This window comes from Dromaius novaehollandiae, chromosome 5 (assembly GCF_036370855.1).
Source record: "Dromaius novaehollandiae isolate bDroNov1 chromosome 5, bDroNov1.hap1, whole genome shotgun sequence".
Taxonomy (NCBI): domain Eukaryota; kingdom Metazoa; phylum Chordata; class Aves; order Casuariiformes; family Dromaiidae; genus Dromaius; species Dromaius novaehollandiae.
This window is the reverse complement of record NC_088102.1, coordinates 20696282-20718244: the sequence shown is the minus strand read 5'-3', so window position 1 is coordinate 20718244 and position 21963 is coordinate 20696282. Positions and strand designations below refer to the sequence as shown.

The window sequence follows — 21963 nt, the reverse complement described above, 5'->3', positions numbered from 1 at the left end:
GACTATTTTATCTTCATTACAGAGATTTATTCAGTATTAACTCTATTATTTTCCCAGTATTGTTCACCATGTTTGCTAATGGTTTACTGCATAAAGGCAGCAGAGTGTCATTCCTTCCATTTATCTCCCTTGTCAAACAGCAATACCAGCATAAAGGTCAGACATTTGACATTTATATACACTTTTTATTTACTTAGGTGTATTTGCGCTTGGATCAGCCTGTAACAGCTTTAAACCTTTTCAAGCAAGGATTAGATCGATTTCCTGGAGAAGTGGCTCTTCTTTGTGGAATTGCCAGGATCTATGAGGTATGCACGTACTATACAATCTGTAACGTGGCCAAGGTTAGCTGCCTGAGCAAGAAAAAGAGCCAATCGTTCAATATACCTGTAAGGTCATGAAAAATTAACTACACTAATTTCCAGTATCACTAATGCAAACCAGGTAACATTACACAAAGAAGCTACCAAAGTAATGTCAGGGAAGCCTTGCAGGCTTATTTGTTTGACTGGTTAATCACACCAGTGAGATCCTACTTTTCCTTGTTCAGACACACAGAAGGAAGCCCACATTAAGTCAGGTGATCCAGAAGCTGTCCACATAGCTATGTCTACTTCATATATTTTTCATTGGACTAAAACTACTTGAGTCACCGACAGCCTGTTGGCAGGATTAAACAGCAAGATAGTCTGCAGATCAGTGCTGTCTTTATTAGTCCTATAGTCACTGTTAATTTCTTAAGGCAGTGAGAGCAGTTGGAATGTGAATGTTTCTTAGTTTAGGAAGTAGATTTTGTTTTAAATGGGACTAGTTTTAAAGCTGTGGTTTTGTTTCAGGTTGGTAGCCACATATTTTGCATTTAAAAAATATATATTTTCATATCAGGCAGCAGGCTTAAAAATTTGTATTATACTGAGTTTTGGTAATGCTGCTATTCCAAAACAAATATTTTGTTCAAAGTCATGAATTTTTTTGGCTAAATCCATACTTGGCGTTCTTGCCTGTTCTCATCATTCTCATATAAACCCTAGGAATTAATCCATTTTTGTGTTAAATGCTTTTTGTCCTTTAGCAAGGAAGAAAACAACTGCATAATTTTTGGAGGCCTTTCTTTCTGAATTTTTAAACAGGTTTTTAATATGGATATTATTTTGCAGAGCCATACAAAACATTACATAACCCTTTAAGAAATTCTTGAAGAACAGCATATAGCTGTCATGATATAGTTTTGCACTGACACCTGAGTGCAGGATTATAGCTTCATTAGCAAAGATTTGTACTGCAGCACAGGACTGTTCTTGTTACCTGCACTCACAAGTGGAATATATGTATCAGGCATCTTAACAGCTTCTCTTCTGTATCACTACCTTTTGACAGTGGAAAGAGTTGCAGACCTTTTCTTGGTTTAAAAAAAGAACTTCTACTATTTATAAAGGGACTGTTTTAGTATTATTTCCTTTAATCAAAGAAAGTGCTGTTTTTCAAAGCTAAATGTGCATGTGCTGCTAAAATTGACTAAAAGCTTTAGTGTAGTGTATCTACAGCACATATTTAGAAAATATTCCTCTCTAAATGCAAAAATATTTTTTGACCATTTTAATTTGCTTTATACTAATAGGGGGTGGGTCATCTGGTGACTTTCACTCCCCAGAAACAGTATGACTTTGTTTAGAGCAAAAAGTCCACCTCACTTCATCATCTAGCTGGCATACACCCAAGCATATGTTTTGATACAATATAATTGTCTTAACTGGCACATCCTAATAAATACAAGTTTTGGTCATTAATCCATGATACTTGTTTTCAAAGGCACATAATAGTACTTCACATGCAGTTACATTCTCATTTATGGTCAAAGCATTTCATGAATTAATTTACAAAGCATTGAAAATAAAAATCAATGGTACAATACTATCTATCATGAGACATTGTACCAGAAGTAGTAAATACCCATTGCACATGCTAAGTTTATGACCAATATTAAAAAAAGAAACTCTTCCTGTACCAGTGGTATCCAGTTATGACAGGTACAGCTAGCCCTGAAAAAAAATCAATAAACATTCCTCTCATGGATGTGAGTGTGTCACTTGTGGAGATGCCAATTTGTGATGTTGCATTGATCAGAGAACGGTAACAGCATACATAATTTTCAGGTAGTTAAGTACTGTACAGGGCACAGATCAAGCACTCTGTGGATTGACATTTTAACAAGTTTCATAACAAAAATTGGTGATACAAAGTAGAATTAATCTTATTTTTCCCCATTGTATAGGAAATGAACGATATCTCCTCAGCTGCAGAGTACTACAAAGATGTTTTAAAACAAGACAATACGCACGTGGAAGCCATTGCATGTATTGGCAGTAACCATTTTTACTCAGACCAACCCGAGATAGCTCTGCGGTTTTATAGGTATCTAAACTTGTAGAGGAGGGGTGGGTCAGGGAATAGGAATCTAGATACATAGGAGGGTAATTAAAGGGTTGATTTTTGTTATACTGATAGCAAAAAAAGAGTATTAGGAGATAGACATGCAAGGATGAGCAAGCATTTGGAGAAATATCACCATATAATCAGCATACTATCTTATGCATCTTCTCTACCAGTGATAATTACAGCTGTCTTTTAAAAACTTGTAATCACTGCATGCAAAGTGTGCAGAAGTATCAACATAGAAGATTATCAAAACAGTTGATTATTTGATTAATAAACAAGAAATGATCTTTCACAGCATGAGGCAGTCTGAGAACCCTGGGTCTTTCTCTCAATTTCATTTGCATTTGGGAGGCATGTGGACTTTCTATTTAGCTCTTTGAAAAGGAGCAGTCTTTGAAAAGCTCCCTTTAAAGTCACGTGGAATATGACAACAGAATCTCTTGCTTGAATGTGGGCTGGGGTTCCCCGTACACTTTGCTGAAAGCAATAAAAAGACCATGTTAAACCATGCTACTCACTTTTCATCTGAATACAGTCAGAATGCAAAGGAGCCTGACTGATGTTCCCAAGCCTAAGAGCAGATGAAGTCAATGTAAGCACTGCCACGTCATTTCTGTAGTACCTGAGCTCTTCTGTGCTTTAGGTTTGCAAGTAGACAGTCATGCTGCACAAAGCAGCCCAGTTTTTCCCTGGCCCTCTTAGCATATCTGTTTTTCCTGTAAATATTAATAAACAGAATTTTTATAAAACATCTCTATCCTAAAACACACATTAAACAAAATCGATTTGAATCAAAATCTGTGGGTTATGCTTTAAATATAATATTAAAGTAGATTTGTATACTAAATGTACTAGTAATGATTAGAATAATGCTGCAGGACAGGAATTGAGCAGAAAAATGAAATCTGAGGAGTTATTATAAAAGTAACTGCAAAAAACTACAGTTTGATTAAGGTTGAGGGATTAGAGAGGAGAGATGGAGAAAGAGGGAATCTGCCTACAGCTCTGACTTTAACAGTAAAGTCAGATCATATGGCACAGTCAAAAAGCCAAAAGTTTTCTAATTTACACGGAGAATGTTCTGCACAACTTTGATTCTACTAATCAAAAATGCCCTGCACTGCCCCTTCAGGAAACCTTTACCAAGTGTAAGACTGTAACAAAAAAAGCTTTAAATGTACTTGGCTATTACATCCTTGGGGGACGGGGAAAAGGGAGAAGAAAACTTCATCATTTAGAATAGAACCGATATATGTAATCCATCCAAAAACAGATTTAACAAATATTTTCTCTCCACATAGACGGCTCCTGCAGATGGGTGTTTACAACTGCCAGCTTTTTAACAATCTTGGCCTCTGTTGCTTCTATGCCCAGCAATATGATATGACACTAACTTCATTTGAGCGTGCACTTTCTTTGGCTGAAAATGAGGAGGAGACAGCAGATGTGTGGTACAACTTGGGACACGTGGCTGTGGTATGAAAAATATTAACAACTTTTCTGAATAAATATTTTACGAAATGAAAAAGTAACTGGAAAAAGAATAGCTTGGAAGTAACCATTGATCTAGCTTGAGATAAAGTATGAAAACTGATATAGCACAGGATAAAGTACAGTATAAATTTAATTAAGGGTTTATTTGCACTTCCAAAGAGAGAAAGAAGCAAAAGAACAGTTCTGTACATCTTCAAAGAATATAGATTCTTCCTGATAAAAGATACTCCCTCCCTACCATCTTTAACCTTCCTTTCCAAATGTTTGCAACTCGTACAAGAGCCTTGAGGGCCTTTGTTGAAATATAAGCTAATTTGACAAAAAAAGAATTCAAGATACTTTGGGTTTTATTTGACGTTGAGTATTAGGTGGATTCCGTTGCCATAAAAATGCACGTTCAGCAGCATGTAGTAGACGTTAAAGTGCTACACACATTATAGTTGAGATGGCTGCCTTATATGCAGCAATAGAAATATTTTGTAATTGTGTGATAAAAATTATTAACTTCCTATACTAATTTACATTCATTGCCCATTTTTGCAGATGCCCTTCTAGAAGTTGCATTAGATTTCTCTTTAGCTAAATGCCCAGAGTAAGGTTACCAAATAATTTTTTGATAGCTTCCTAATATGAGTTCTGATCAAATGCTGATTTTGGTTTAACTTAAGTTGCTGAGAAACTCACCTGTTCATCTTGATTTTACTGGAACTGGGATAAACATATTAATTTATACTGCCTAAGCACTCGAATTTGAACTGATGTACATGTATTTTTCAGCATTTGTCACTTTTAATGTTTGACCTGTCTTAGTCATAAAACCAGAACTTTAAAGAGTAGTCAGCTGCTCCAAACAGAAAATTTTATCCCCATTAATTTTAACCTTCTAAAAGCTAGGCTTATATGCTCCTTTTTAATCTGTGTAGAGACAGAGAGAGGCAAGATGACTCTCCCTCTGGACATGTCTCTGGGTGTTTCTTTTTACTACAGAGGGTAGCATATAGCTTCACCTTTAGATGACACTTTAGTCATCTGGAAGTTAAATTAGATGAAGTGAATCTCACTTGGATCATGGCTGTTTGTATTAGAGAGAGAAGATTCTTTCTGGTTAAAGAATAAGAAGCAAATGAGAGGAACTGGGAAGAAAGCACATATGGTTCTAATCAGCATGTTTTTATTGAGATTTGTATTCCATGGCAGTACATATGGATGAAAAGATACTCAGGACAACAAAACAGACATGTGTTGTTTCAAATCTTTTGACAAATTAAAATACAATCTTACTTTTAGGGGATAGGAGATCTGAATCTGGCTCACCAGTGTTTCAGGCTGACATTAGTTAACAATAACGACCATGCAGAGGCTTACAACAACTTGGCTGTGCTGGAAATGCGAAAAGGTCACACTGAGCAGGTTGGTATTAAATCTCAGCCTAAGCAGAATGCTTCCTTTGGCTCTTTTGTACTTAAAAAAACATGTCATTTCCCTGAGATGGAGGCATCATGTGAGTCTTTAGTTTACTATTCCAGACAGACAACATGGATAAATTTTATGCTTGTTTCAATGTAACCTCCACATCCTCAGGTCATCCCCCATGAAGTTCCCCAGATGAAGTTCAGTTTTAGTTTTGGTATTATGGTCGGTCAGTTTACAGACATGTAAATCTCAGGTGGCATTTATGTGCAGTTATAGCTAGGGAGGTTGTGATTGCTAATAATTAGGACTGGATAGGCCTTCTGTTACAATTACTTGTTTCCATCTTTTCTAGTTTTCAGCTTAAAATTTTCTATTTTCTTCCCTTGTATCACATGTATCATAAAAATTCAGGATCAGCATGGCAATAAAAATATGCATAGAGAAATAAACGTGTGTGAAGATATTTTGCATATTTTGGATTTTATTTTATTTCACAATGTTATTCATAAATATTGTTACGTATACTCAAAGTTGTTGGATTGAGGGAGTTTTAATAAGTTTTTATCTCTGCCTTCCAAATAGTTTACAGATATCTTTGTTTTTAAAAGATCTGGTATGTTCCCAGACTCTTTAGTAGTTTTTAATACTACTAACTTACTAGTCAAAAAGAAGAGTGACTCCTGGTGCCAACTGAGTGGATTGTTTGGTGTTTAACAGAGTACTGTCAGGCTTGACAGCTTCAAAAAAGATCCCTTAATGGTTTGTTTAAAAATCCACCCCAGTTTCCAACATTTTTTCTCTTTCTTTCATGGGAGAAAGATTTTACTGTCATTTTTCCAGAAGTCTGAACAAATTAGGCTGAGCAAACCAGAATGCTGGGTCATTTGGGAGATTGGATAGTCGCATACACATTTCTCCATCCTTCAGTTCTCCCTGCAGCCCTGAGGAAAGAGAGCGAGGAAAACTCTGCTCTCCAAACACTGTGGTGAGCAGGACTCTTGGCAATTGTAATCCCTTGCCAGCACACAGGAACAAGTTTGCAGAGAGAATAAAGGAGAGGCATAATATTTAATGTATTTTCCTTTACTAGTTACCTAGTTCATCTTGATCTCGCAATTTTTTTTTAACCTACTAGGAAGTGTGAAAACAATGTAAAGGCTTTCATTACAAATTTAGAAGGTGAAGATCATGTCATATAGGTTTTCAAGGATGCTTATGATTCTAAATCATTAATACACGGTGCTTTCAGAGACAGTAGGTAAATACAGCAGGACTTTTCATTCTTTTTTGTCAATTGATATATTCTGTTGCATATTTAGAACGGAATTACCTAATTGTATATGATCCCAACACAGCCCTTTTAACTCAGCCAAAAGTTTTATTCATTTCAATGCTATTAAATTGTATTATGCCTAGATGTACCAGAGGTATAAATTTTATATACTTGAAGGTGGCTTTATTATTAAAGGCTTATACAGAACCCAGCATGATTTCTTTAGAGAATGAAGAAGCTTCTTGTCAGCCTCCCTCCTTCACATATTTCACTACATTTTTGTTTTTTTTCCTCTGCATAGGCAAGAGCTTTGCTACAGACTGCTTCATCTTTAGCACCTCATATGTATGAGCCCCACTTTAATTTTGCAACACTCTCAGAGAAGGTAATGCACTATCCTATTCTTGTAATCTAAAAATTAAGCCTTTGATGGGATGGTTGGGTTTTTTTATTATTATTATTTTAAAGATTTCAAATAGGTAAGACGAAAGAATACAGAGCACCTAAACTTGAGATAAAACTAAAGTTACATTTTCATTTTAATACCCAACAGCTCTGAGTGAAAGTAGTCATTCAGATGTTTGCTTTTGAGAATAAGCCAAGTTATAGAGTTTATATATAATATATTTAACAACTTATGTAACTATACAGGAATTTTAGTATTTGTCCAAATGTACAGAAGACTAACAATTCCATCTAAAGTTATTACAATCATTGGCTTTTTCAGAACATAAAGTGAGTGGTATCAGGTGATTTATCAGTAATGATAGAAAGCATATCAATTATTCAGTTCATGATCTTAGTGATCTCAAAAGGAAATTCTCTTCAGCTTTATGACCTTTGAATTTTGGGTGTTAATAATTTCTTTCATTAAGGGGTGCCTCAGATACTGAATTAACAGTGTATCTGACATTGTTGTTCCCATTAATAAGGAGAAACTTGTGCGAGTCCTAGAATTTTACAAAAAGAAATTACTTTTTTGCTTGTGCGTACACCTTAAATATTCTGCTATGAGTGTATGCTGTGTGGGCAGCCCAACTCCTACAGATACTGAGGTACATGCGTCAAGAAGAGAACAACCCATTAATTTGTAAGCATATCCTCTCCATTGTGAAACATAAGATGGTTTGGAATAATTGCATTTTTTACTTACTGATTAAGGAGCAAATCCTAGTCTGTAAATGGTCTATTACGTAGTTTTTGCACAGAGGAACTGCACAGGCTGTGGGAGAAGACAGATGAAGCTTGCTATATTGCTTTATGCAGCTTGCTAATGCAATCCGTATATTCAGTGTAAGGGCGTGGTTTATGAGACATAAGCTCTCTGGCCAGTACCCCGAGTTTCTTCCCCTGCAGAGAATTCTTGCCACACTGTAGCTTTGTGGTCACTTGCACACTGGCAACCCAGGTCTCCTACTACAGCTTTCTGCAGCTTTTTCCTATCCATCCAGGAGCTGAGTTCCCAAACCTTTTTGGTCCTTTTTTGCTGAACCTACCTTCTGAGATGCACACCTTGTGTACACTTCCCCCTTCCAAAAATGATTGCTATTTAGAATAAAGAAGATTCCCTAAGTAGGGAACCATGTGGAAGCATGCTTCTAAAAGCAGAAGAGCAGCATACAGCTCATCAGCTCTGTAATACTATCATGTTGTTCTCTGAGAGAAAGCAGGAAATCGGAGGGAGTTGATGGCTTTACAGAAGCAAAGTACTGGTGATTGGCTCTATCTTGTCCCTGTATAAGACAACACTGATAAGGAGTTTAAAATCTTCAATTTTTTTATTCCTCCTTGCTTCAAGCACTGAGCATGATGTACTTTGTTGTACAATCTCCAAAAAGTTGAGTAGGGGCATGTAAAAGTCACTGTCTTGATGAACCCTTCCCCTTCAAATCAGTCACACTGCTCTCTTTTCCTCTCCACCCCTTGAAGTTTGTCCCCTTCCCTTGAAGGGAGAGGGAGACAAAACACTGAGTTTGAAAGCCTCCACTCTGTACTAGTGTCATTTGTTCAGTCTCAGGACCGGCTATTTTTAAACATTTGTGAACATCAGAAATGTACTGCATAGAATACATGGCAGAAATATTGCAGTGCTTGGCTCTGTAAAATGAGTTTGTGTCTTTCTTACAGGTTGGAGATCTTCAGAGGAGTTACATAGCTGCTCAGAAGTCAGAGGAAGCATTTCCAGGCCATGTTGATACACAACAGCTCCTCAAACAGTTAAAAGAGCACTTTGCTATGCTCTGATGACATATTTTTTTACTGTGTAAAAACAGTTCAAAATTAGCCAGAGTGGATGTCCAGTACATTAAAAAAAGAAAAATAGCTCAAAGTAAAGAGAAATACTGTACTTAATCCATCCCTGTGGCAAAACCTGTGCTCCTTTCAGTAGCAGGAAAGATTTAAGAATCCTAATTAGTGTCATCTTAAAACATATCACTTTTTGAAATGCAGCCAGAACACGTGTTGCAACTACATACAAGAGAGAATGTAAGAGGGGCAAGATACTGCCACTGGGACGGCTTTGAAATAGTTGTCTGATATAATAGCAAGTAAGTCTCCATTTAATATTAATGAACTTTTTAAAGGATTTGTTCTGACTTTTCTGCAGATATAAAGTGTTTTTAAATGTTCCTGTGTGACATTCTGTCAAGCAGCATGGAGTAAGAATACTTCATAACTGGTCTTCAAACCTGGCCTTTGATACTGTGCTTTCTTACTGAACGTTAAGTTTTAAAACTGAAGTACTTAATAAAATGTGTTTAAAATACACATGCAAAACAGAAGTTCATCTATTGCTTGTTGTACCACAGGAATGAAATAAATTCCAGTTTGTATAGTTTGTCTCCTTTGTTTATACAAATTAAAATTACATCCTTATTGCCTTGAAAAGAAGAGCCAGAGATCTTGAAGTATTTTGAAAGGCTCTCAGAATTGATACTAAATAGCACAGTAATAGCTTCTCTCCCAAGAAGAAAGTGCAATCTTGATTTCAGCAAGGTAAAAGAGTGCTTAAAAGCTTGCAGTGGTAGGTACCAACCATTGAGAACAAGACATTGATTGGGTGGTTACCTGTGCCACCACATAAGCGTGGTTGCTAAATAACTACATGAGTCAGTGTCACTACAGCAACGCTACTAATAGCAACAAACATCCGAAGATTTTGTTTCAATCACATATCTCTGTGTTTCAACTAAAACAGATAAATTTGCATGATTTCCCAACCTGACCTTTTAAAAAGGCCTTTAAGAAATGCGGGATGTTAAGATATTCTAAAATGGCACATCCTGAAACAGGCCTTTAAAATCTTTGCATGCTTCTCTGTGATACTTAAAGGATTCTCTTGGCTTAGGGAGCAGCCCTAAACATGCTTATGATTATGATGTCTTCCTTTTCTTTCTACTATTCATGACTTCTCCACCCTCATCTTTCTATGACTGTCGTAGCTGGTAAAGGTGGCTACTGGAAAGCTTAGAGAAGTGTAGCCACGGGCTGCCCTACAAAGCAGTCTAGGTGATGGAGTTAGCAACACTATAATAAACTGATGACACAACATGTTCTGAAATGCAGAAACAACGTTATTGGGTAAATAGATGCAGCATTTTTAATGGAGGTGTTACTTTTTCCACATTGCATTTATATTGCCAGAATTTTGTCACAAATTAAGAGAGAAAGTTATTAGTAACTTTCATTAGCTAATTAAGATCCTATGTTTCTGCTAGAAAGGAAGATCTGTAAGGATGTTCCATCCTTTGATCTACTGCAATTATGCCTTTCCAGCTGATGGTGCTAAACTAAGGAAGCTATCAAACAACATGAACATGTTTGTCCTAGCAGTTTATGCACAGCTGTTGAGAGTTTGAGTGTCCTATTATTAATTCAAATTATTTTTAAAATGGCATTGTAAATAAGATTGTTTCTACAAGAATTAGAATAGACACTAATAACATAACTTCAGTTTTTAATCCACTCTGTGGCAGCTCAATAGTTCCTCATAAATGCATATAAGATCCCACTTGTGATCACCTCTCAAGTAAGTGATCTGAATAGCTCTTCCTTTTAGCAAACTATACTGCTTAAAATATATATCTGACATTATTATTTTAGTATCGGACTATGTCTGGAGATTGAGAGGAGAAAGGCCAATACATGGCAAGAAATTTTTCACAGAAGATGCTTGTGTTTTTAAAACAAACAGAAACAAACAAACAAAAAAACCCCACACAAACAAACTTCTACACAGGGACCTAAAAAGATTTTAATCCTTAACGTGTAGCATCTGCAAGCCATTCCAAATTTATCTTATGTGGTGTATTTTGATTGCCCCAAAAGGCAGTAGCTATTTGTTTTGTTGACCTTTTACGCCCCAAAGCAAGGGTATTACAATGTTTTTTTTATGACTAGCACACATACAAATTAAATCAAATGTGGTAACAAGAACAGCACCACAATGAAACAACAGATGAACGAGCAGGCTGTTTGTCGTGGAAGAATCTTTCGATTTTGTTTTATGTTAATTCAATGCGAGCTCCAGTGAACAGATGAATCGGCAGGCCCTGGGGCAAACTGCCTTCAGTTAATTTAGTACGACATAGCATAACACAGTGCATCAGAATCTGTACTCATCTCTGTGGTAGAATCATGGTAGGACGGTGTGACCTTAATATTGTAAGCAGCATTTCTACAACATAGAAATATTTTTTTCCTCTAACCTGTAGCACAGCCCCAGCTGTGTCAAGCCAGCATTTATAAAGCCCTTTGGCTTTAAATATATATATTAAAAAAAAAAACATAATAAGGAAATACAAACAGTTTTTTAATCTACTGGGGAGATGATATCCACAGCAATGCAGCCTGGAAGGAAGTTCAAAACAGATTGCTAGGAGGTCTTAAAGTTTCCGTATCCCTTCAGGAAAGGTCTCTTGCTATTAACCCCAGTCCCAGTTGGTCTTTATATCAGCCTTATTACTGGGTTCCTTCTGATGGATGAATCCATTTAAAAGATGATAATGAACGGTTAGGATTATGAATGGGTTTGGATTATTCTGCAAAATATCATGGAAAAGTCTAAGCCATAGCACCTGCCAAAAAGCTGTGGCTAAGATTAATCAGAATTCACTGTTATGGTTATGGAATATTTTGTCTGCAAACAACTGGTCTCAGAGGTCATTGAACAGGACAAGTTTGCTGTTAGGTACCTGTTCAGTCAGTAGAAGACTCTGGATAATGATTGCATTTTCTTTTTCTGCTTGTAGGCCAGAAGAAGAGATACTGTGTCATTCAGTCTGATCTCATGTATAACGTGAACCAAAATTTGTAAGCCAGTTACTCTTTTTAATGAGCCCAGTTTGTGCTTGACTAGTACCTATCTGTCAGAGCAGTGTTGAGCTTTGATATAAAACAAGTTACAGCATCTCCCGTGGAAGATTTTGTATTTAGTAACCCTCTCTGCCACATGTTTCTCTTCTTTCTAATGGGTGGCTTCAAGTTCATTCATATCCTTCCCTTCTCCTTCTCCCTGCAGAACAGCTCCTCAACGCCTGCCTTTGCAGCAGCCCCAAGCCCTCAGGCTCTGCTGCGGGGAAGCAAGGAGGACCAGCGCCGTTTTGCCTCCTTTAGGCCTTATCTCCTACCTGCGTCACCTCTGTAAGGACACCACAGTCACCAGATGTCACAGATGCTAGAGGGTGTGATAGCGTCTGTGACAACTGTTTTTGACCAAATATGCTGTTTTCCTATTAGAGGCAGAATGAGCTACACAGCTCAGAGACCCCCTGGCACAAACTCACTGATCTGAACCAAGGTGGGCAGTTCTTCCTCCAAAAAGCAAGAAGCAGCTACTGTGAAAATTTACTGGCTCGTATCAGCTATGCCCCATGAGCAAGGGCAGAGTTGGAAAGTCTAAAATTCATGTCAAAAATCAATTCAACATAGGGGAGGAGGGGAAAAGCAGCTGATGTAGCAGGAAACTAAATAAACAGCATGAAAGCCACTGTAAGGTCCTATCCTGTTCCTCTCTCCTCTGGAGGAGGTTTCAGAAGTGCCAGTCCTGGCTGCTTTCCAATGAGGCTGCACAAACACACTGCAGTATAAAACGTGGACACGAAGTCCCCCTGTGACCCCATTCAAAGAAGGGGTGAGCTTTCATCAGAGGGCAGGACCAGAAGCAGCCCACACAATTTCCTCTGCCTGTTGGGATTTATTTAAAGCTCAGGGCTGCTGCAAATTTATGGTTCCCTGCAGATGACTATGTGTACACACATCTCAGTAATTTTGCGCTGCTGAGCTCTGCTGGCCACCGAGGAGTATTTTCCTGATATCCCAGCCGTTACTGGAAATGAATGAGCAGATGGTGGATGTAGAATGGAAAATGACCCTTACTCCATAAATAAAGAAAAACTGAAGTTCCTCTAAGTACTTTAGAAGATGAATGAAGCAAAAGCCAAGAAATCTTGATATTTAAGGCATAGATAAACTCACATCTCCAGTCACCCACCAATAATATTTAAATCGCTGCACTGGTAAGATAGGTGTACTACTAATTAATTCCCCTAGTCACAGTTTCTGCAGCTCACAGTTTGGGAGTCTGGCCTCAGAAGCATTTGTGAATGGATTAAATCTCGGAGACACATCATCAGAGGGAGCACAATTTTTATAGCAAAAGCTACCAAGCAAACATGCCCTGAATTATGCTGAATAAATGAATGATCTGAAATAGCAGTATAGTTAGCTTCTCCTTTGGATGGGTTACTTACACCAATTGCTTAGAGCACAGCCTTTCCCTTTCTCTTGTGAAGTTTACAGAAGTGACACAAAGGTATAGCTGATAAAGACTTTCTATGTAGATACTAGATCCGTGTGGAATACATAAAAAAAAAAAAAAAAAAGGAGAGAACGAGAGAGACACATTACTTCAAACCACTAAGCTGATAATAGAGACCTCTCTTCCTGACACATAATGCATTATGTATAATTGTATATTTAAAAATATCACCACATACACAGATTTGGTTTTTTCTCCATCCTGTGTTTGGTTTTTGACAGATGCTGTCTGTGAAACCAATTATATTGCTTCAAAGATAGGCTTCCAAGCCATAAAAAATGAGATAAACAGCAGCATGCAAACTCGCTAAGTCCTACGGAAAGGGCAAACTCGTTAAGATCTAGGAAACTGGGTTCCTGCAAGCAGACGACCCCAGCAATTTTTTCTTATTTTTAGCTTATTAAGTTTAAATAGCCATAAAGTAATTGCCAAGATTTTATGTTTTAGCCTCGGTAATAAGTAGTATTTTTTACTACTACCAGTTCCATATTTTGCCAAGTTTATATCATCTAATAACATCAAGCATCTTTATAATCTATTGTAAGTGTTAACTAATTAATCCTTATATACAACAAATTTAGATTGTCCTAACCAAGGGTCACAAGATCTTCCATCAAGAGATTCTGCTCTATTTGTTTATAAAATATCACAGAAAAACTGTTAGGTTAGGAACACATGACTACTTCTAGGTCTTCTGAATAAGCCAACTGCACAGGGCTCAGAGAAAAACATGTTCTAAATATATGGTCACTGATTTTTTTTTTAATCAGTAGGAGAACCAAAACAGATCTATGTGTTTGTCCTAGCTTTTAAGGATGTCATTGTGGGTTCTTCCAAAGATATTGCTATGAGCAACCCAATAGAAAAACCTTAAAACCTCCTGATTTACTTCCTCTTGCAGCCCTCCAGTGTCTCAAGGTACAGGCTTAAAATGCTGTATCAGTACCAAGCATTTATTTATTATAGTATTAAATGGTAGCTACTTGGATGAACACAAGATTTTAAATTCAACATAAATCCTGGGAAGGCAAGCTAATAAGCAGAGGACCACAAGGAATGCCGAAGTCATATACCAGAAAATCTCTGTAGTATAATATAGGGATATCATTGCTGCATGTGTGCAAGACATCCAAGACATCCACAAATAACTTGTATTGTCTTCAAATCGGATAGTAGCTGTAGGCAGTGAAGCGTGCAACTCTCCAAGAGTTTCCTTAGGCTGGGAACTGAACACTGGGAAAGGTGGGTGGAGTGGAAAGCCCTATTTTGTAGGGGGTATTATTTGCAAAATATAGATAATTAGCATTTAATAGTAATAAGTGTAATGGGGCTCTTCATGATTAAAAGAACCTAGATCATTTACACTTTGCAGTCACACCTATGATAAACTGTATTAACACCACTGTATATCTTCTGCAAAAGGATCTATTTTTAAGCAACTGCAACCAAAGCTCAGAACCATTCAAACCCCTGACATCATGTGACAAGTCTCATGTTATCATCTCCTGTAAAACTTCATCATCTTTTAAAGAAAAACTCAGATGTACTCAGCAATCCTAACTCAGACAGTGGCTCTAACCTTTCAAAGTTTCAGATGCTCCAGTGCCTATAAAACCAAAAAACAAGAACATGAGAATTGATACCTTTTCTGTTAGAGCATAATTTAAACTTGAAACAAATCCTGAGTAATGACAGGTATTTGATTTTGAAGGTGAGTGAGAGTTCCTTTCTTGCAGTACCCAGTGACTGATGTCACATCAGCACATGTAACATCATATCATGTAATGGTGGTGGACTCCACCAATGTAAGCCAATGGCGCTATGTAAAGTAACACACACCATAAGCAAATTTTTTCTGACTAAGTACCTCTCACTTCTGGACAAATGAAAATCTCCTGAAAAAAGAACAGTAAGAGAAAACCTGCACAGTGTCACTAGCTTTGGAAATAATAGTCTCATGTTATACTGAGAAGCACCCTGGGTCTCTTAGAGATTTCCACCTAGCACCAAAGCAGACTTTTCCAAAATTATGTTCTATTACAGTCACATGCTTATAACCACATGCAAACGGGCAGATTTTACCCACTGAAGTCTGTTCAAGCATCCCCAGGGAACATAAACACTCCTATTACATGTGACCCTAAGAGGCGCATGCAATAAATACATTCTCCTTCCCACTTTGTGCCATAAAGCTGTTGGCCTGCAGCCAGGCAGGGCTCCACTGAGCATAGCGAAACGTCACTTTGCCACATTTCTGGAAATAGAGTGATTCTTGCCTTTGTAACCATGCGAGTTTGAAAGCCAGTACTAGGGCATGGTCATAACATTTTTCTGCCCCTTTAGCAGTCTATATCACCAGGCACACTGAGCTCATAACAGCTCTGCGTTTAACAGCAAAGGAACTACATACAAGAAAGAAAAGAGCTTCTCCCATTCTTCTGTTTCCCCATACATATCCACAGGGGTAGCCAGTGATGCTCTTCTTGCCAGTTGATTATACCTGTAGTAGAACAACTTTTTTTCCTCCCATCTTGATTTTAATTTTTACCAGCATTTTGTGGTAAAAAAGGGGCCCCTCCTTTCTGCTGACAAACGAGACCACTCTCATACTGAAGACACCCCAGCAGGCAAGAAAGGACCACCATGCAGTGCTCCCAGCTATATGTAGAGCTGCTTTCTTACACATTGCTTCAGCTTGAACATCATGTCTCCAGTGAGGCTTTGAGTCACTTTCGCAACTAAAGATACACTTGACAAAACCACAATAGTCCAAGAACAGCCCAAGAAGTTGTTTTAAGACTTTTCTTACCTTTAAAAGAAAGTTGTTGAGAAGATATCAATGTCTCCCAGAGGTCCCAAAAGCTCAGGAAGCTGCTTGCTGCCTGCCTTGGTAGCACCTGTGCGGCCCAGGTGCTGCCAGTGGGATTATGAAAGGGAGCTGCAGCCTTTTTCCATGAGTTTACAGCCTGTCTGTGTAGCTGGAGCAGGCTGGCATGTGACAGCTGAACTAAGAAATATCTTTTGTTTCAAGAATTAGACTTGCAAAAGAAAGCTTTTTCTTAAAAGCAAACTGAAAATAGGAATCATTTTGACCACTGTGAAATCCGTCTCTGAATTAGCCCTCTGACCTAACCTATAGAGCAACCTAAGAATCACTAACGAGTAATAAGTGGGGTTTTTTCCTCTTTTCTTGGTTCTGATGACCTAGTTTCAACATTTTCTCTCGGGATGAGCAGTGCCACACTGCTCGTACTCTCCATGACTTTGTGTCCTGTTGCCAGGCAGGTTCTCAGTGTGGGGTCAGCATAGGGCAGGTGAGAAGACAGTGGAAAGTGTGGTGGCTTAACTCCCAGGCCACGTTGGAGAAAGGTAGAAGAGGAGGCGGATCTGAGTAGAAGTTAGCAGGTGAGAACATGACTTCACCAACCATCTCCTGGAGATGACCTGAAAGTTTCTTTCTCTTTTCAAATATTGAAGAAAGTATGTTAGCATAGCACTGAAGTGGTACTAATTTAAGTACTCAATTTTCCAGAAGTGTGCCCCTCAAGAGCATCAGTTAAGACACAGTAACACAAGAGTCCTTCCAGATCTGCCTAAAAATCCATCCCCCTCAGCTGCCCATCATCTGCACATCCTTCTTAGCTGACAAAAAGCAAAGAGGAACAGGAAGCCCTGAAGAGATCATTAAAAATGAGTCCTCCTTGTGGAGATTCCCAATTTCTCTATTTCCCCTCCTGCCGCGTGCACGCGCTGCACCATGCAGCAGCAGTCAGTGCTTTCCTGTGAGCTGGCATCCGCATTGCCTGTCCCTGGCACAGGTGCAGCAACCAGCAGGAGAGCAGCCAAGGAGCAGGATTCATCTCCGGCTCCCCAACTCTAGCAAGGAGCACGGATTCATCCAAGCTCATTCCCGCCATGACCCCAGTGAGTGTGTGGTGTCATCTGAGAGGAACTGAGTATCTCCACTCCTGCAGTAGGTGCTGAGGATGTTCAGCACTTTTTCTGAGACTCTTAGCATCTTGAATCTTAAAATAACCAGATGGGGCTTCTTTCAATCATGTGCGAAGTCCCCTATCACCAGTGCATTGCAGCCTGGCATACCATTTCTGCAAGTTCTTCCTTTTCCCTCAATAATACTACCACCACAAATAGCAAGCTGGAATTCAGAAAACAACATTGCTTTTAAACCGTGCAGGAAGTCCTCTTCATTTTATTTATTCACCAAGCCTGAATCAACAGCTGCCCAGACAAAGATACTTAGAGACAGCAAATAAGAAGGAAACTGTTCACGCTGGGCTGCAGATACAAATAGAGGAGAAAGAAGAAAATGTCAAATCTGCATATGCCCTAGATGGCTCCCCGATGGGTATAAAAGTATCTCTTTTGAATGCCATCTTGTAGCTACACAAAAGTTGAGGTAACCTTTTCTTTTTTCCAGAAAATATTTTCCTTCTAATTGTAATGTCATTTTCACTTGATAATAACACAATCAAATTTAAATCCGTACTTACCTTTATTGTTCAGATTTTACACTCATTCTATTTATTGACAAAAATGTTTATGTTTTCTAGCCATAGCTCTATTACAAGTTATAGAATATATTGTTTCCTGTTCACTCGGCTAATGTGTAATGCATAACAGCAGAATAATCACTGGTAGAGTCAGCAAACTCCTGACATGTAATTATTAATGACTAATTCTGATATCTTAAGAGTAAATAAGATTGTTACTACAAAATGAGAAATGAAGATCTGAAAAAAATACATATTGTCCTAGAGGCAGACTCTGCTGCCTCGGGACTGCTATTTTCATAAGGATACAAGACTTTCGTCAAGATTCGAAATAGTTTTATGTCAACTAAATGGTTCATATGGCCATTGCTCATCACAGATTTCCTCTCTTCCTGTTGTTGCACATATACACAGAGGTAGAATCTACTATTCCCTGGGTTGTGAAGGCTATCCCAATATTCTCTAAATCTTCATGTAGTCCATTTCATCAGGCAGCCCTTGCAGCATATTTTTCTTGTAAAGCAACAGAAGGCTCCAGGACAAGAACTAACAAAATATTTCCTGTGAAAAAAGATGGCATTTTGAGGAAGGAAATCATACATTAAGTGCAGCTAAGCTCACAGTCACAGAATACAAGATCCCTCATGAGAAAGAGTTTATTCTTCCATCCATCAGCAGCTGGAGTCCTGACAACATTTCTACCATTATATGAATAGCAGATTACCTGGTGCCACTGCTCAGAGTTGATCTGGAGGAAACCCACTGATCCCAGAGGAACGTAAGGATCGCGGACAACAGGATCGCCCTTTCCTCTGGCTCCCCTGGGCCGTCCAGATCTCTTGCCAGGTCTAATGCTGGAGGAACTTTCATGTCTGACACAGGCAGAGTGAAACCCTAGAGCAGCTTAAATACAGGCAAAATGAGAAGGAAGCAACAGTAATATGCTGGGAATGTTATTTTTGGAGCTTTAAAATGGAACAGATTCTTCCTACTCTTCTCTTTAATAAGAAGCCCACCACTTTCGGGGGAAGTGTTTTAAATGCAGAATTTCATAGCATCTTTAAAACATGACTAGATAATAAATACAACTTTGGGAGGAGGGAAAACAGGCAAATATTTAAAGAATAGAACCAAAAATAGAATTTTCTGCCTCAAGGATCTCAGCGGGGCTCCCTGCATGATGAACCTTCTTCTCTGTGTATGGAAAGTAGCAACCTCAGCACACACAGTGCTACCTTCATCTGGACAAAGATGATAATTTAAGGAAGTATTTAGACATTTTGTTACACTGAAAGATTGCCATTGCCTGGCAAGGAACGCAGCCACAGAGTATCACAGGTACAGGGGAATTTGTCTCAATTGGCAATGAAAAATAAAATATGGATGAAAGCTGGAGAAAAAAACATCTGCCAGCTGCAAAGCCAAGAAGCTCAGCGGAAATGAGAACAAGTCACACTCGCCTGGGCTAACACAGCTGAGAGTCTCTCACCATGCTGTTCCCCAAAATACTGCTTTACGCAGCAGTCTCTACAGCTCAGTTTACAAAAGTGGAAATAATTTGAGCTGCACAGTTGACTTAAGCGCTGATAAAATACTCTGAGGTGTTATGTGTAATGTTATTGTCAGTATGCCAGTAAATGTCATTGCTTTTCCTGGACTGTACCGTGTTAGGAAATCTTTTGGGGTAGGATTTTAATTTACCCGCTGGGCTCAGCAATAAGGGAGTGCTTGCATCGCTCCACGACACCGGCACGGACCAGGCTGCCCTGCCAGCTCCCACAGGCGCGGGGCGCGACGGCTCCCACGCTCGCCGCTTCCAGTCCCTCTTCCCAGGAGTAAAGCAGCATTTTTTTATTTTGTCTGTTTCTGTGCAGCATTACAATTTTTCAGACTTCAACAAGAACAAATGACATGACACCTCCAAGCCCGTCACCATGCTGCGCTGTGACCTGTCTTCTTGGCACCTCCAGATTTCCCGATGAAGGGTTGTAGCGTCTGTCTTTGTCTTGGGGTGGTGCCTGGCCCGTGCGGCAAGGCTTAAGACCTCTCTGGGCCAGACTCTAGCCTAACCCAGGACAGAAAGATGGTCCCAGCCCCAAGAGCTTAAAATCTAGAAAACAGGATGTTCTGCCTGCTGACATGCCTTACTTGCTGGAGTGCTCTTGGGGCAAAACTATCTCATACTGTTCGAGGCAGAGGGGAGCCTAAATTGCTTTAAACAGCTTACTTCACCTCCTGATGTCTCTGTTCTTTGCTTATAAAAATAATGCAGTATAGTTACTTCACCCACATGTTGTTGTGGAATTAATTACAAATGGCTTTGAGTTCATTATATGAGAGGAGCTATAGAAGTGTGACTGTTATTTTTAATAATGCACAAGTAATGATTTATTTAACATTGCTCTGTATTCCTCATCATGTTCCCGAACCTGATCGCACTTTGCTGCTATCTGCAAGTTCTTTCATGCAAGTCAACAATAAGCTGCAAACTTTTCTGACAATAATGAGATACTGTGTCTCAGTCATTAACATTGTGGCATCTGTTCTGTTAAAAAAATAGGATGTCAATTTTAAATGGAATAGGATGTGACATTAAAAGAATCAAATAGCTACTTTGTAAACATAATCTGTTAAATTCAATAATTATGTCTTTGTAATAGAATTAGTCATAATTCTCAGCAATGAATTTATTCTGCGGTGTAACAAATTTCTGTCAAGGGCATGGTGTCTGGATAGAGCTAAACAGAAAGTTACTTCAACTAAGCGTTGAATGCTGTGTGCTGGACTGTCTGCAGGATCAATTTGTGTTTCAGAACGACACAGAGACAGGGAACATTTACTTAGATGACACTGAACTATACAGAAGGGAAATTTTTCCAAGTGGAAAAGCAACAAATAACGACGTGTCCTCCGTATATTCTGCATTGCGGAGATGCATGTCTGGTATAGAGCAGATGAGCACGCTGAGGCAAAAGCATAAAGCTCAGCCTGGCTGGTGAAAGCTGGTGTGTTTTGCCAAATCAAGCACAGAAATCCTGGGTCAGCCGCCACCTCCAAAATCAAGCAACTGTAAAAATAATGCAGCTTGGATCTATGTTATTTTAGATATTCTAGAGCTTTCTGTGTTTTCTGCAACTATAATGGGGGCAATGTGAAGGATCTGGGATGTCTCTGAAGGGGCAACAAGAAGGAGCCAGGATGTCTTATCATGGCTTTTGCCTGCCAGCATCTACAACAGCCAAGAAACCACGGGGCTGAAGAACCACATTAAATAAAAGCTGCTGCTGTTTTCTTCTAAGGGATGATCCAGAGAAAGCCAGCTTCCAAATGCCCCGGGAAAAGTCCTGCAGATTACAAACTGTCTTAAGTGTCTAAATATAACTTCACTAGCAAATTTCCCTTGGAAGAGCAATGCTATCATCTCCTTACCTTTTAGCCAACCCTTCTGCTGTACCATTGCACCTGATGCAACCTTTTTAACAGCATATCATCCAGCCCTTAAATATTTCTCACTTAAGTAATACAGACCTTATAACAGGGAGAAAGAAATGGTGGAACACAGAGTTAAGAGTTGGAAATGAGAAGGAAAATTAAAGCTCATACGATAAGATGGTAGGGTCTGTGAAGAAAGCTATTTTATCACAAATAAATTGTGTGACAGGATAATGCTTTGGAAAATTTTTTCTAAGCAAGACTCTGAAATTCATAAATTGTTTTGGAGCATGATTGCAGTGGAAGAATGATGTGTTGAAAATAGCAGGAGCAAAGCATGGATTAGAGCACGGGAGTGCATTGGAAAGTCAATTTTATTTATTTACTAGGAGGAAAGTAGCAATATGTCCTGTGCAGCCTTCCAGTGGACAGAGATTTTCCTTCAGGAACCCTGAAATTAGGGAACACTCCTTGGTAACTAGACATCAGCTCTTTCACTAAGTCTCCAGCCTAGACCCACGGTCCTGCTGCCTCTGACTCCGAAGCGATTGCAGCCCTGCTTCGGCTCGTCGCTGCCCCTGCCA

The 21963-nt window shown here is 38.8% G+C and overlaps 1 protein-coding gene across 2 annotated transcripts in view; it reads left to right on the top strand.

The window, feature by feature from the left end:
- TTC8 (tetratricopeptide repeat domain 8) overlaps nucleotides 1–9452 on the top strand; it is a 42173-nt gene extending 32721 nt beyond the window's left edge. For both annotated transcript variants that reach the window (XM_026112259.2, XM_026112270.2), the window contains exons 10-15: nucleotides 198–308; nucleotides 2273–2412; nucleotides 3738–3912; nucleotides 5218–5340; nucleotides 6918–7001; nucleotides 8744–9452. In XM_026112259.2, coding sequence (XP_025968044.1) covers nucleotides 198–308; nucleotides 2273–2412; nucleotides 3738–3912; nucleotides 5218–5340; nucleotides 6918–7001; nucleotides 8744–8860 — 750 coding nt within the window. In that variant the 3' untranslated portion in view covers nucleotides 8861–9452. The remainder of the gene's footprint in view (nucleotides 1–197; nucleotides 309–2272; nucleotides 2413–3737; nucleotides 3913–5217; nucleotides 5341–6917; nucleotides 7002–8743) is intronic.
- Nucleotides 9453–21963: the final 12511 nt, after the last annotated feature.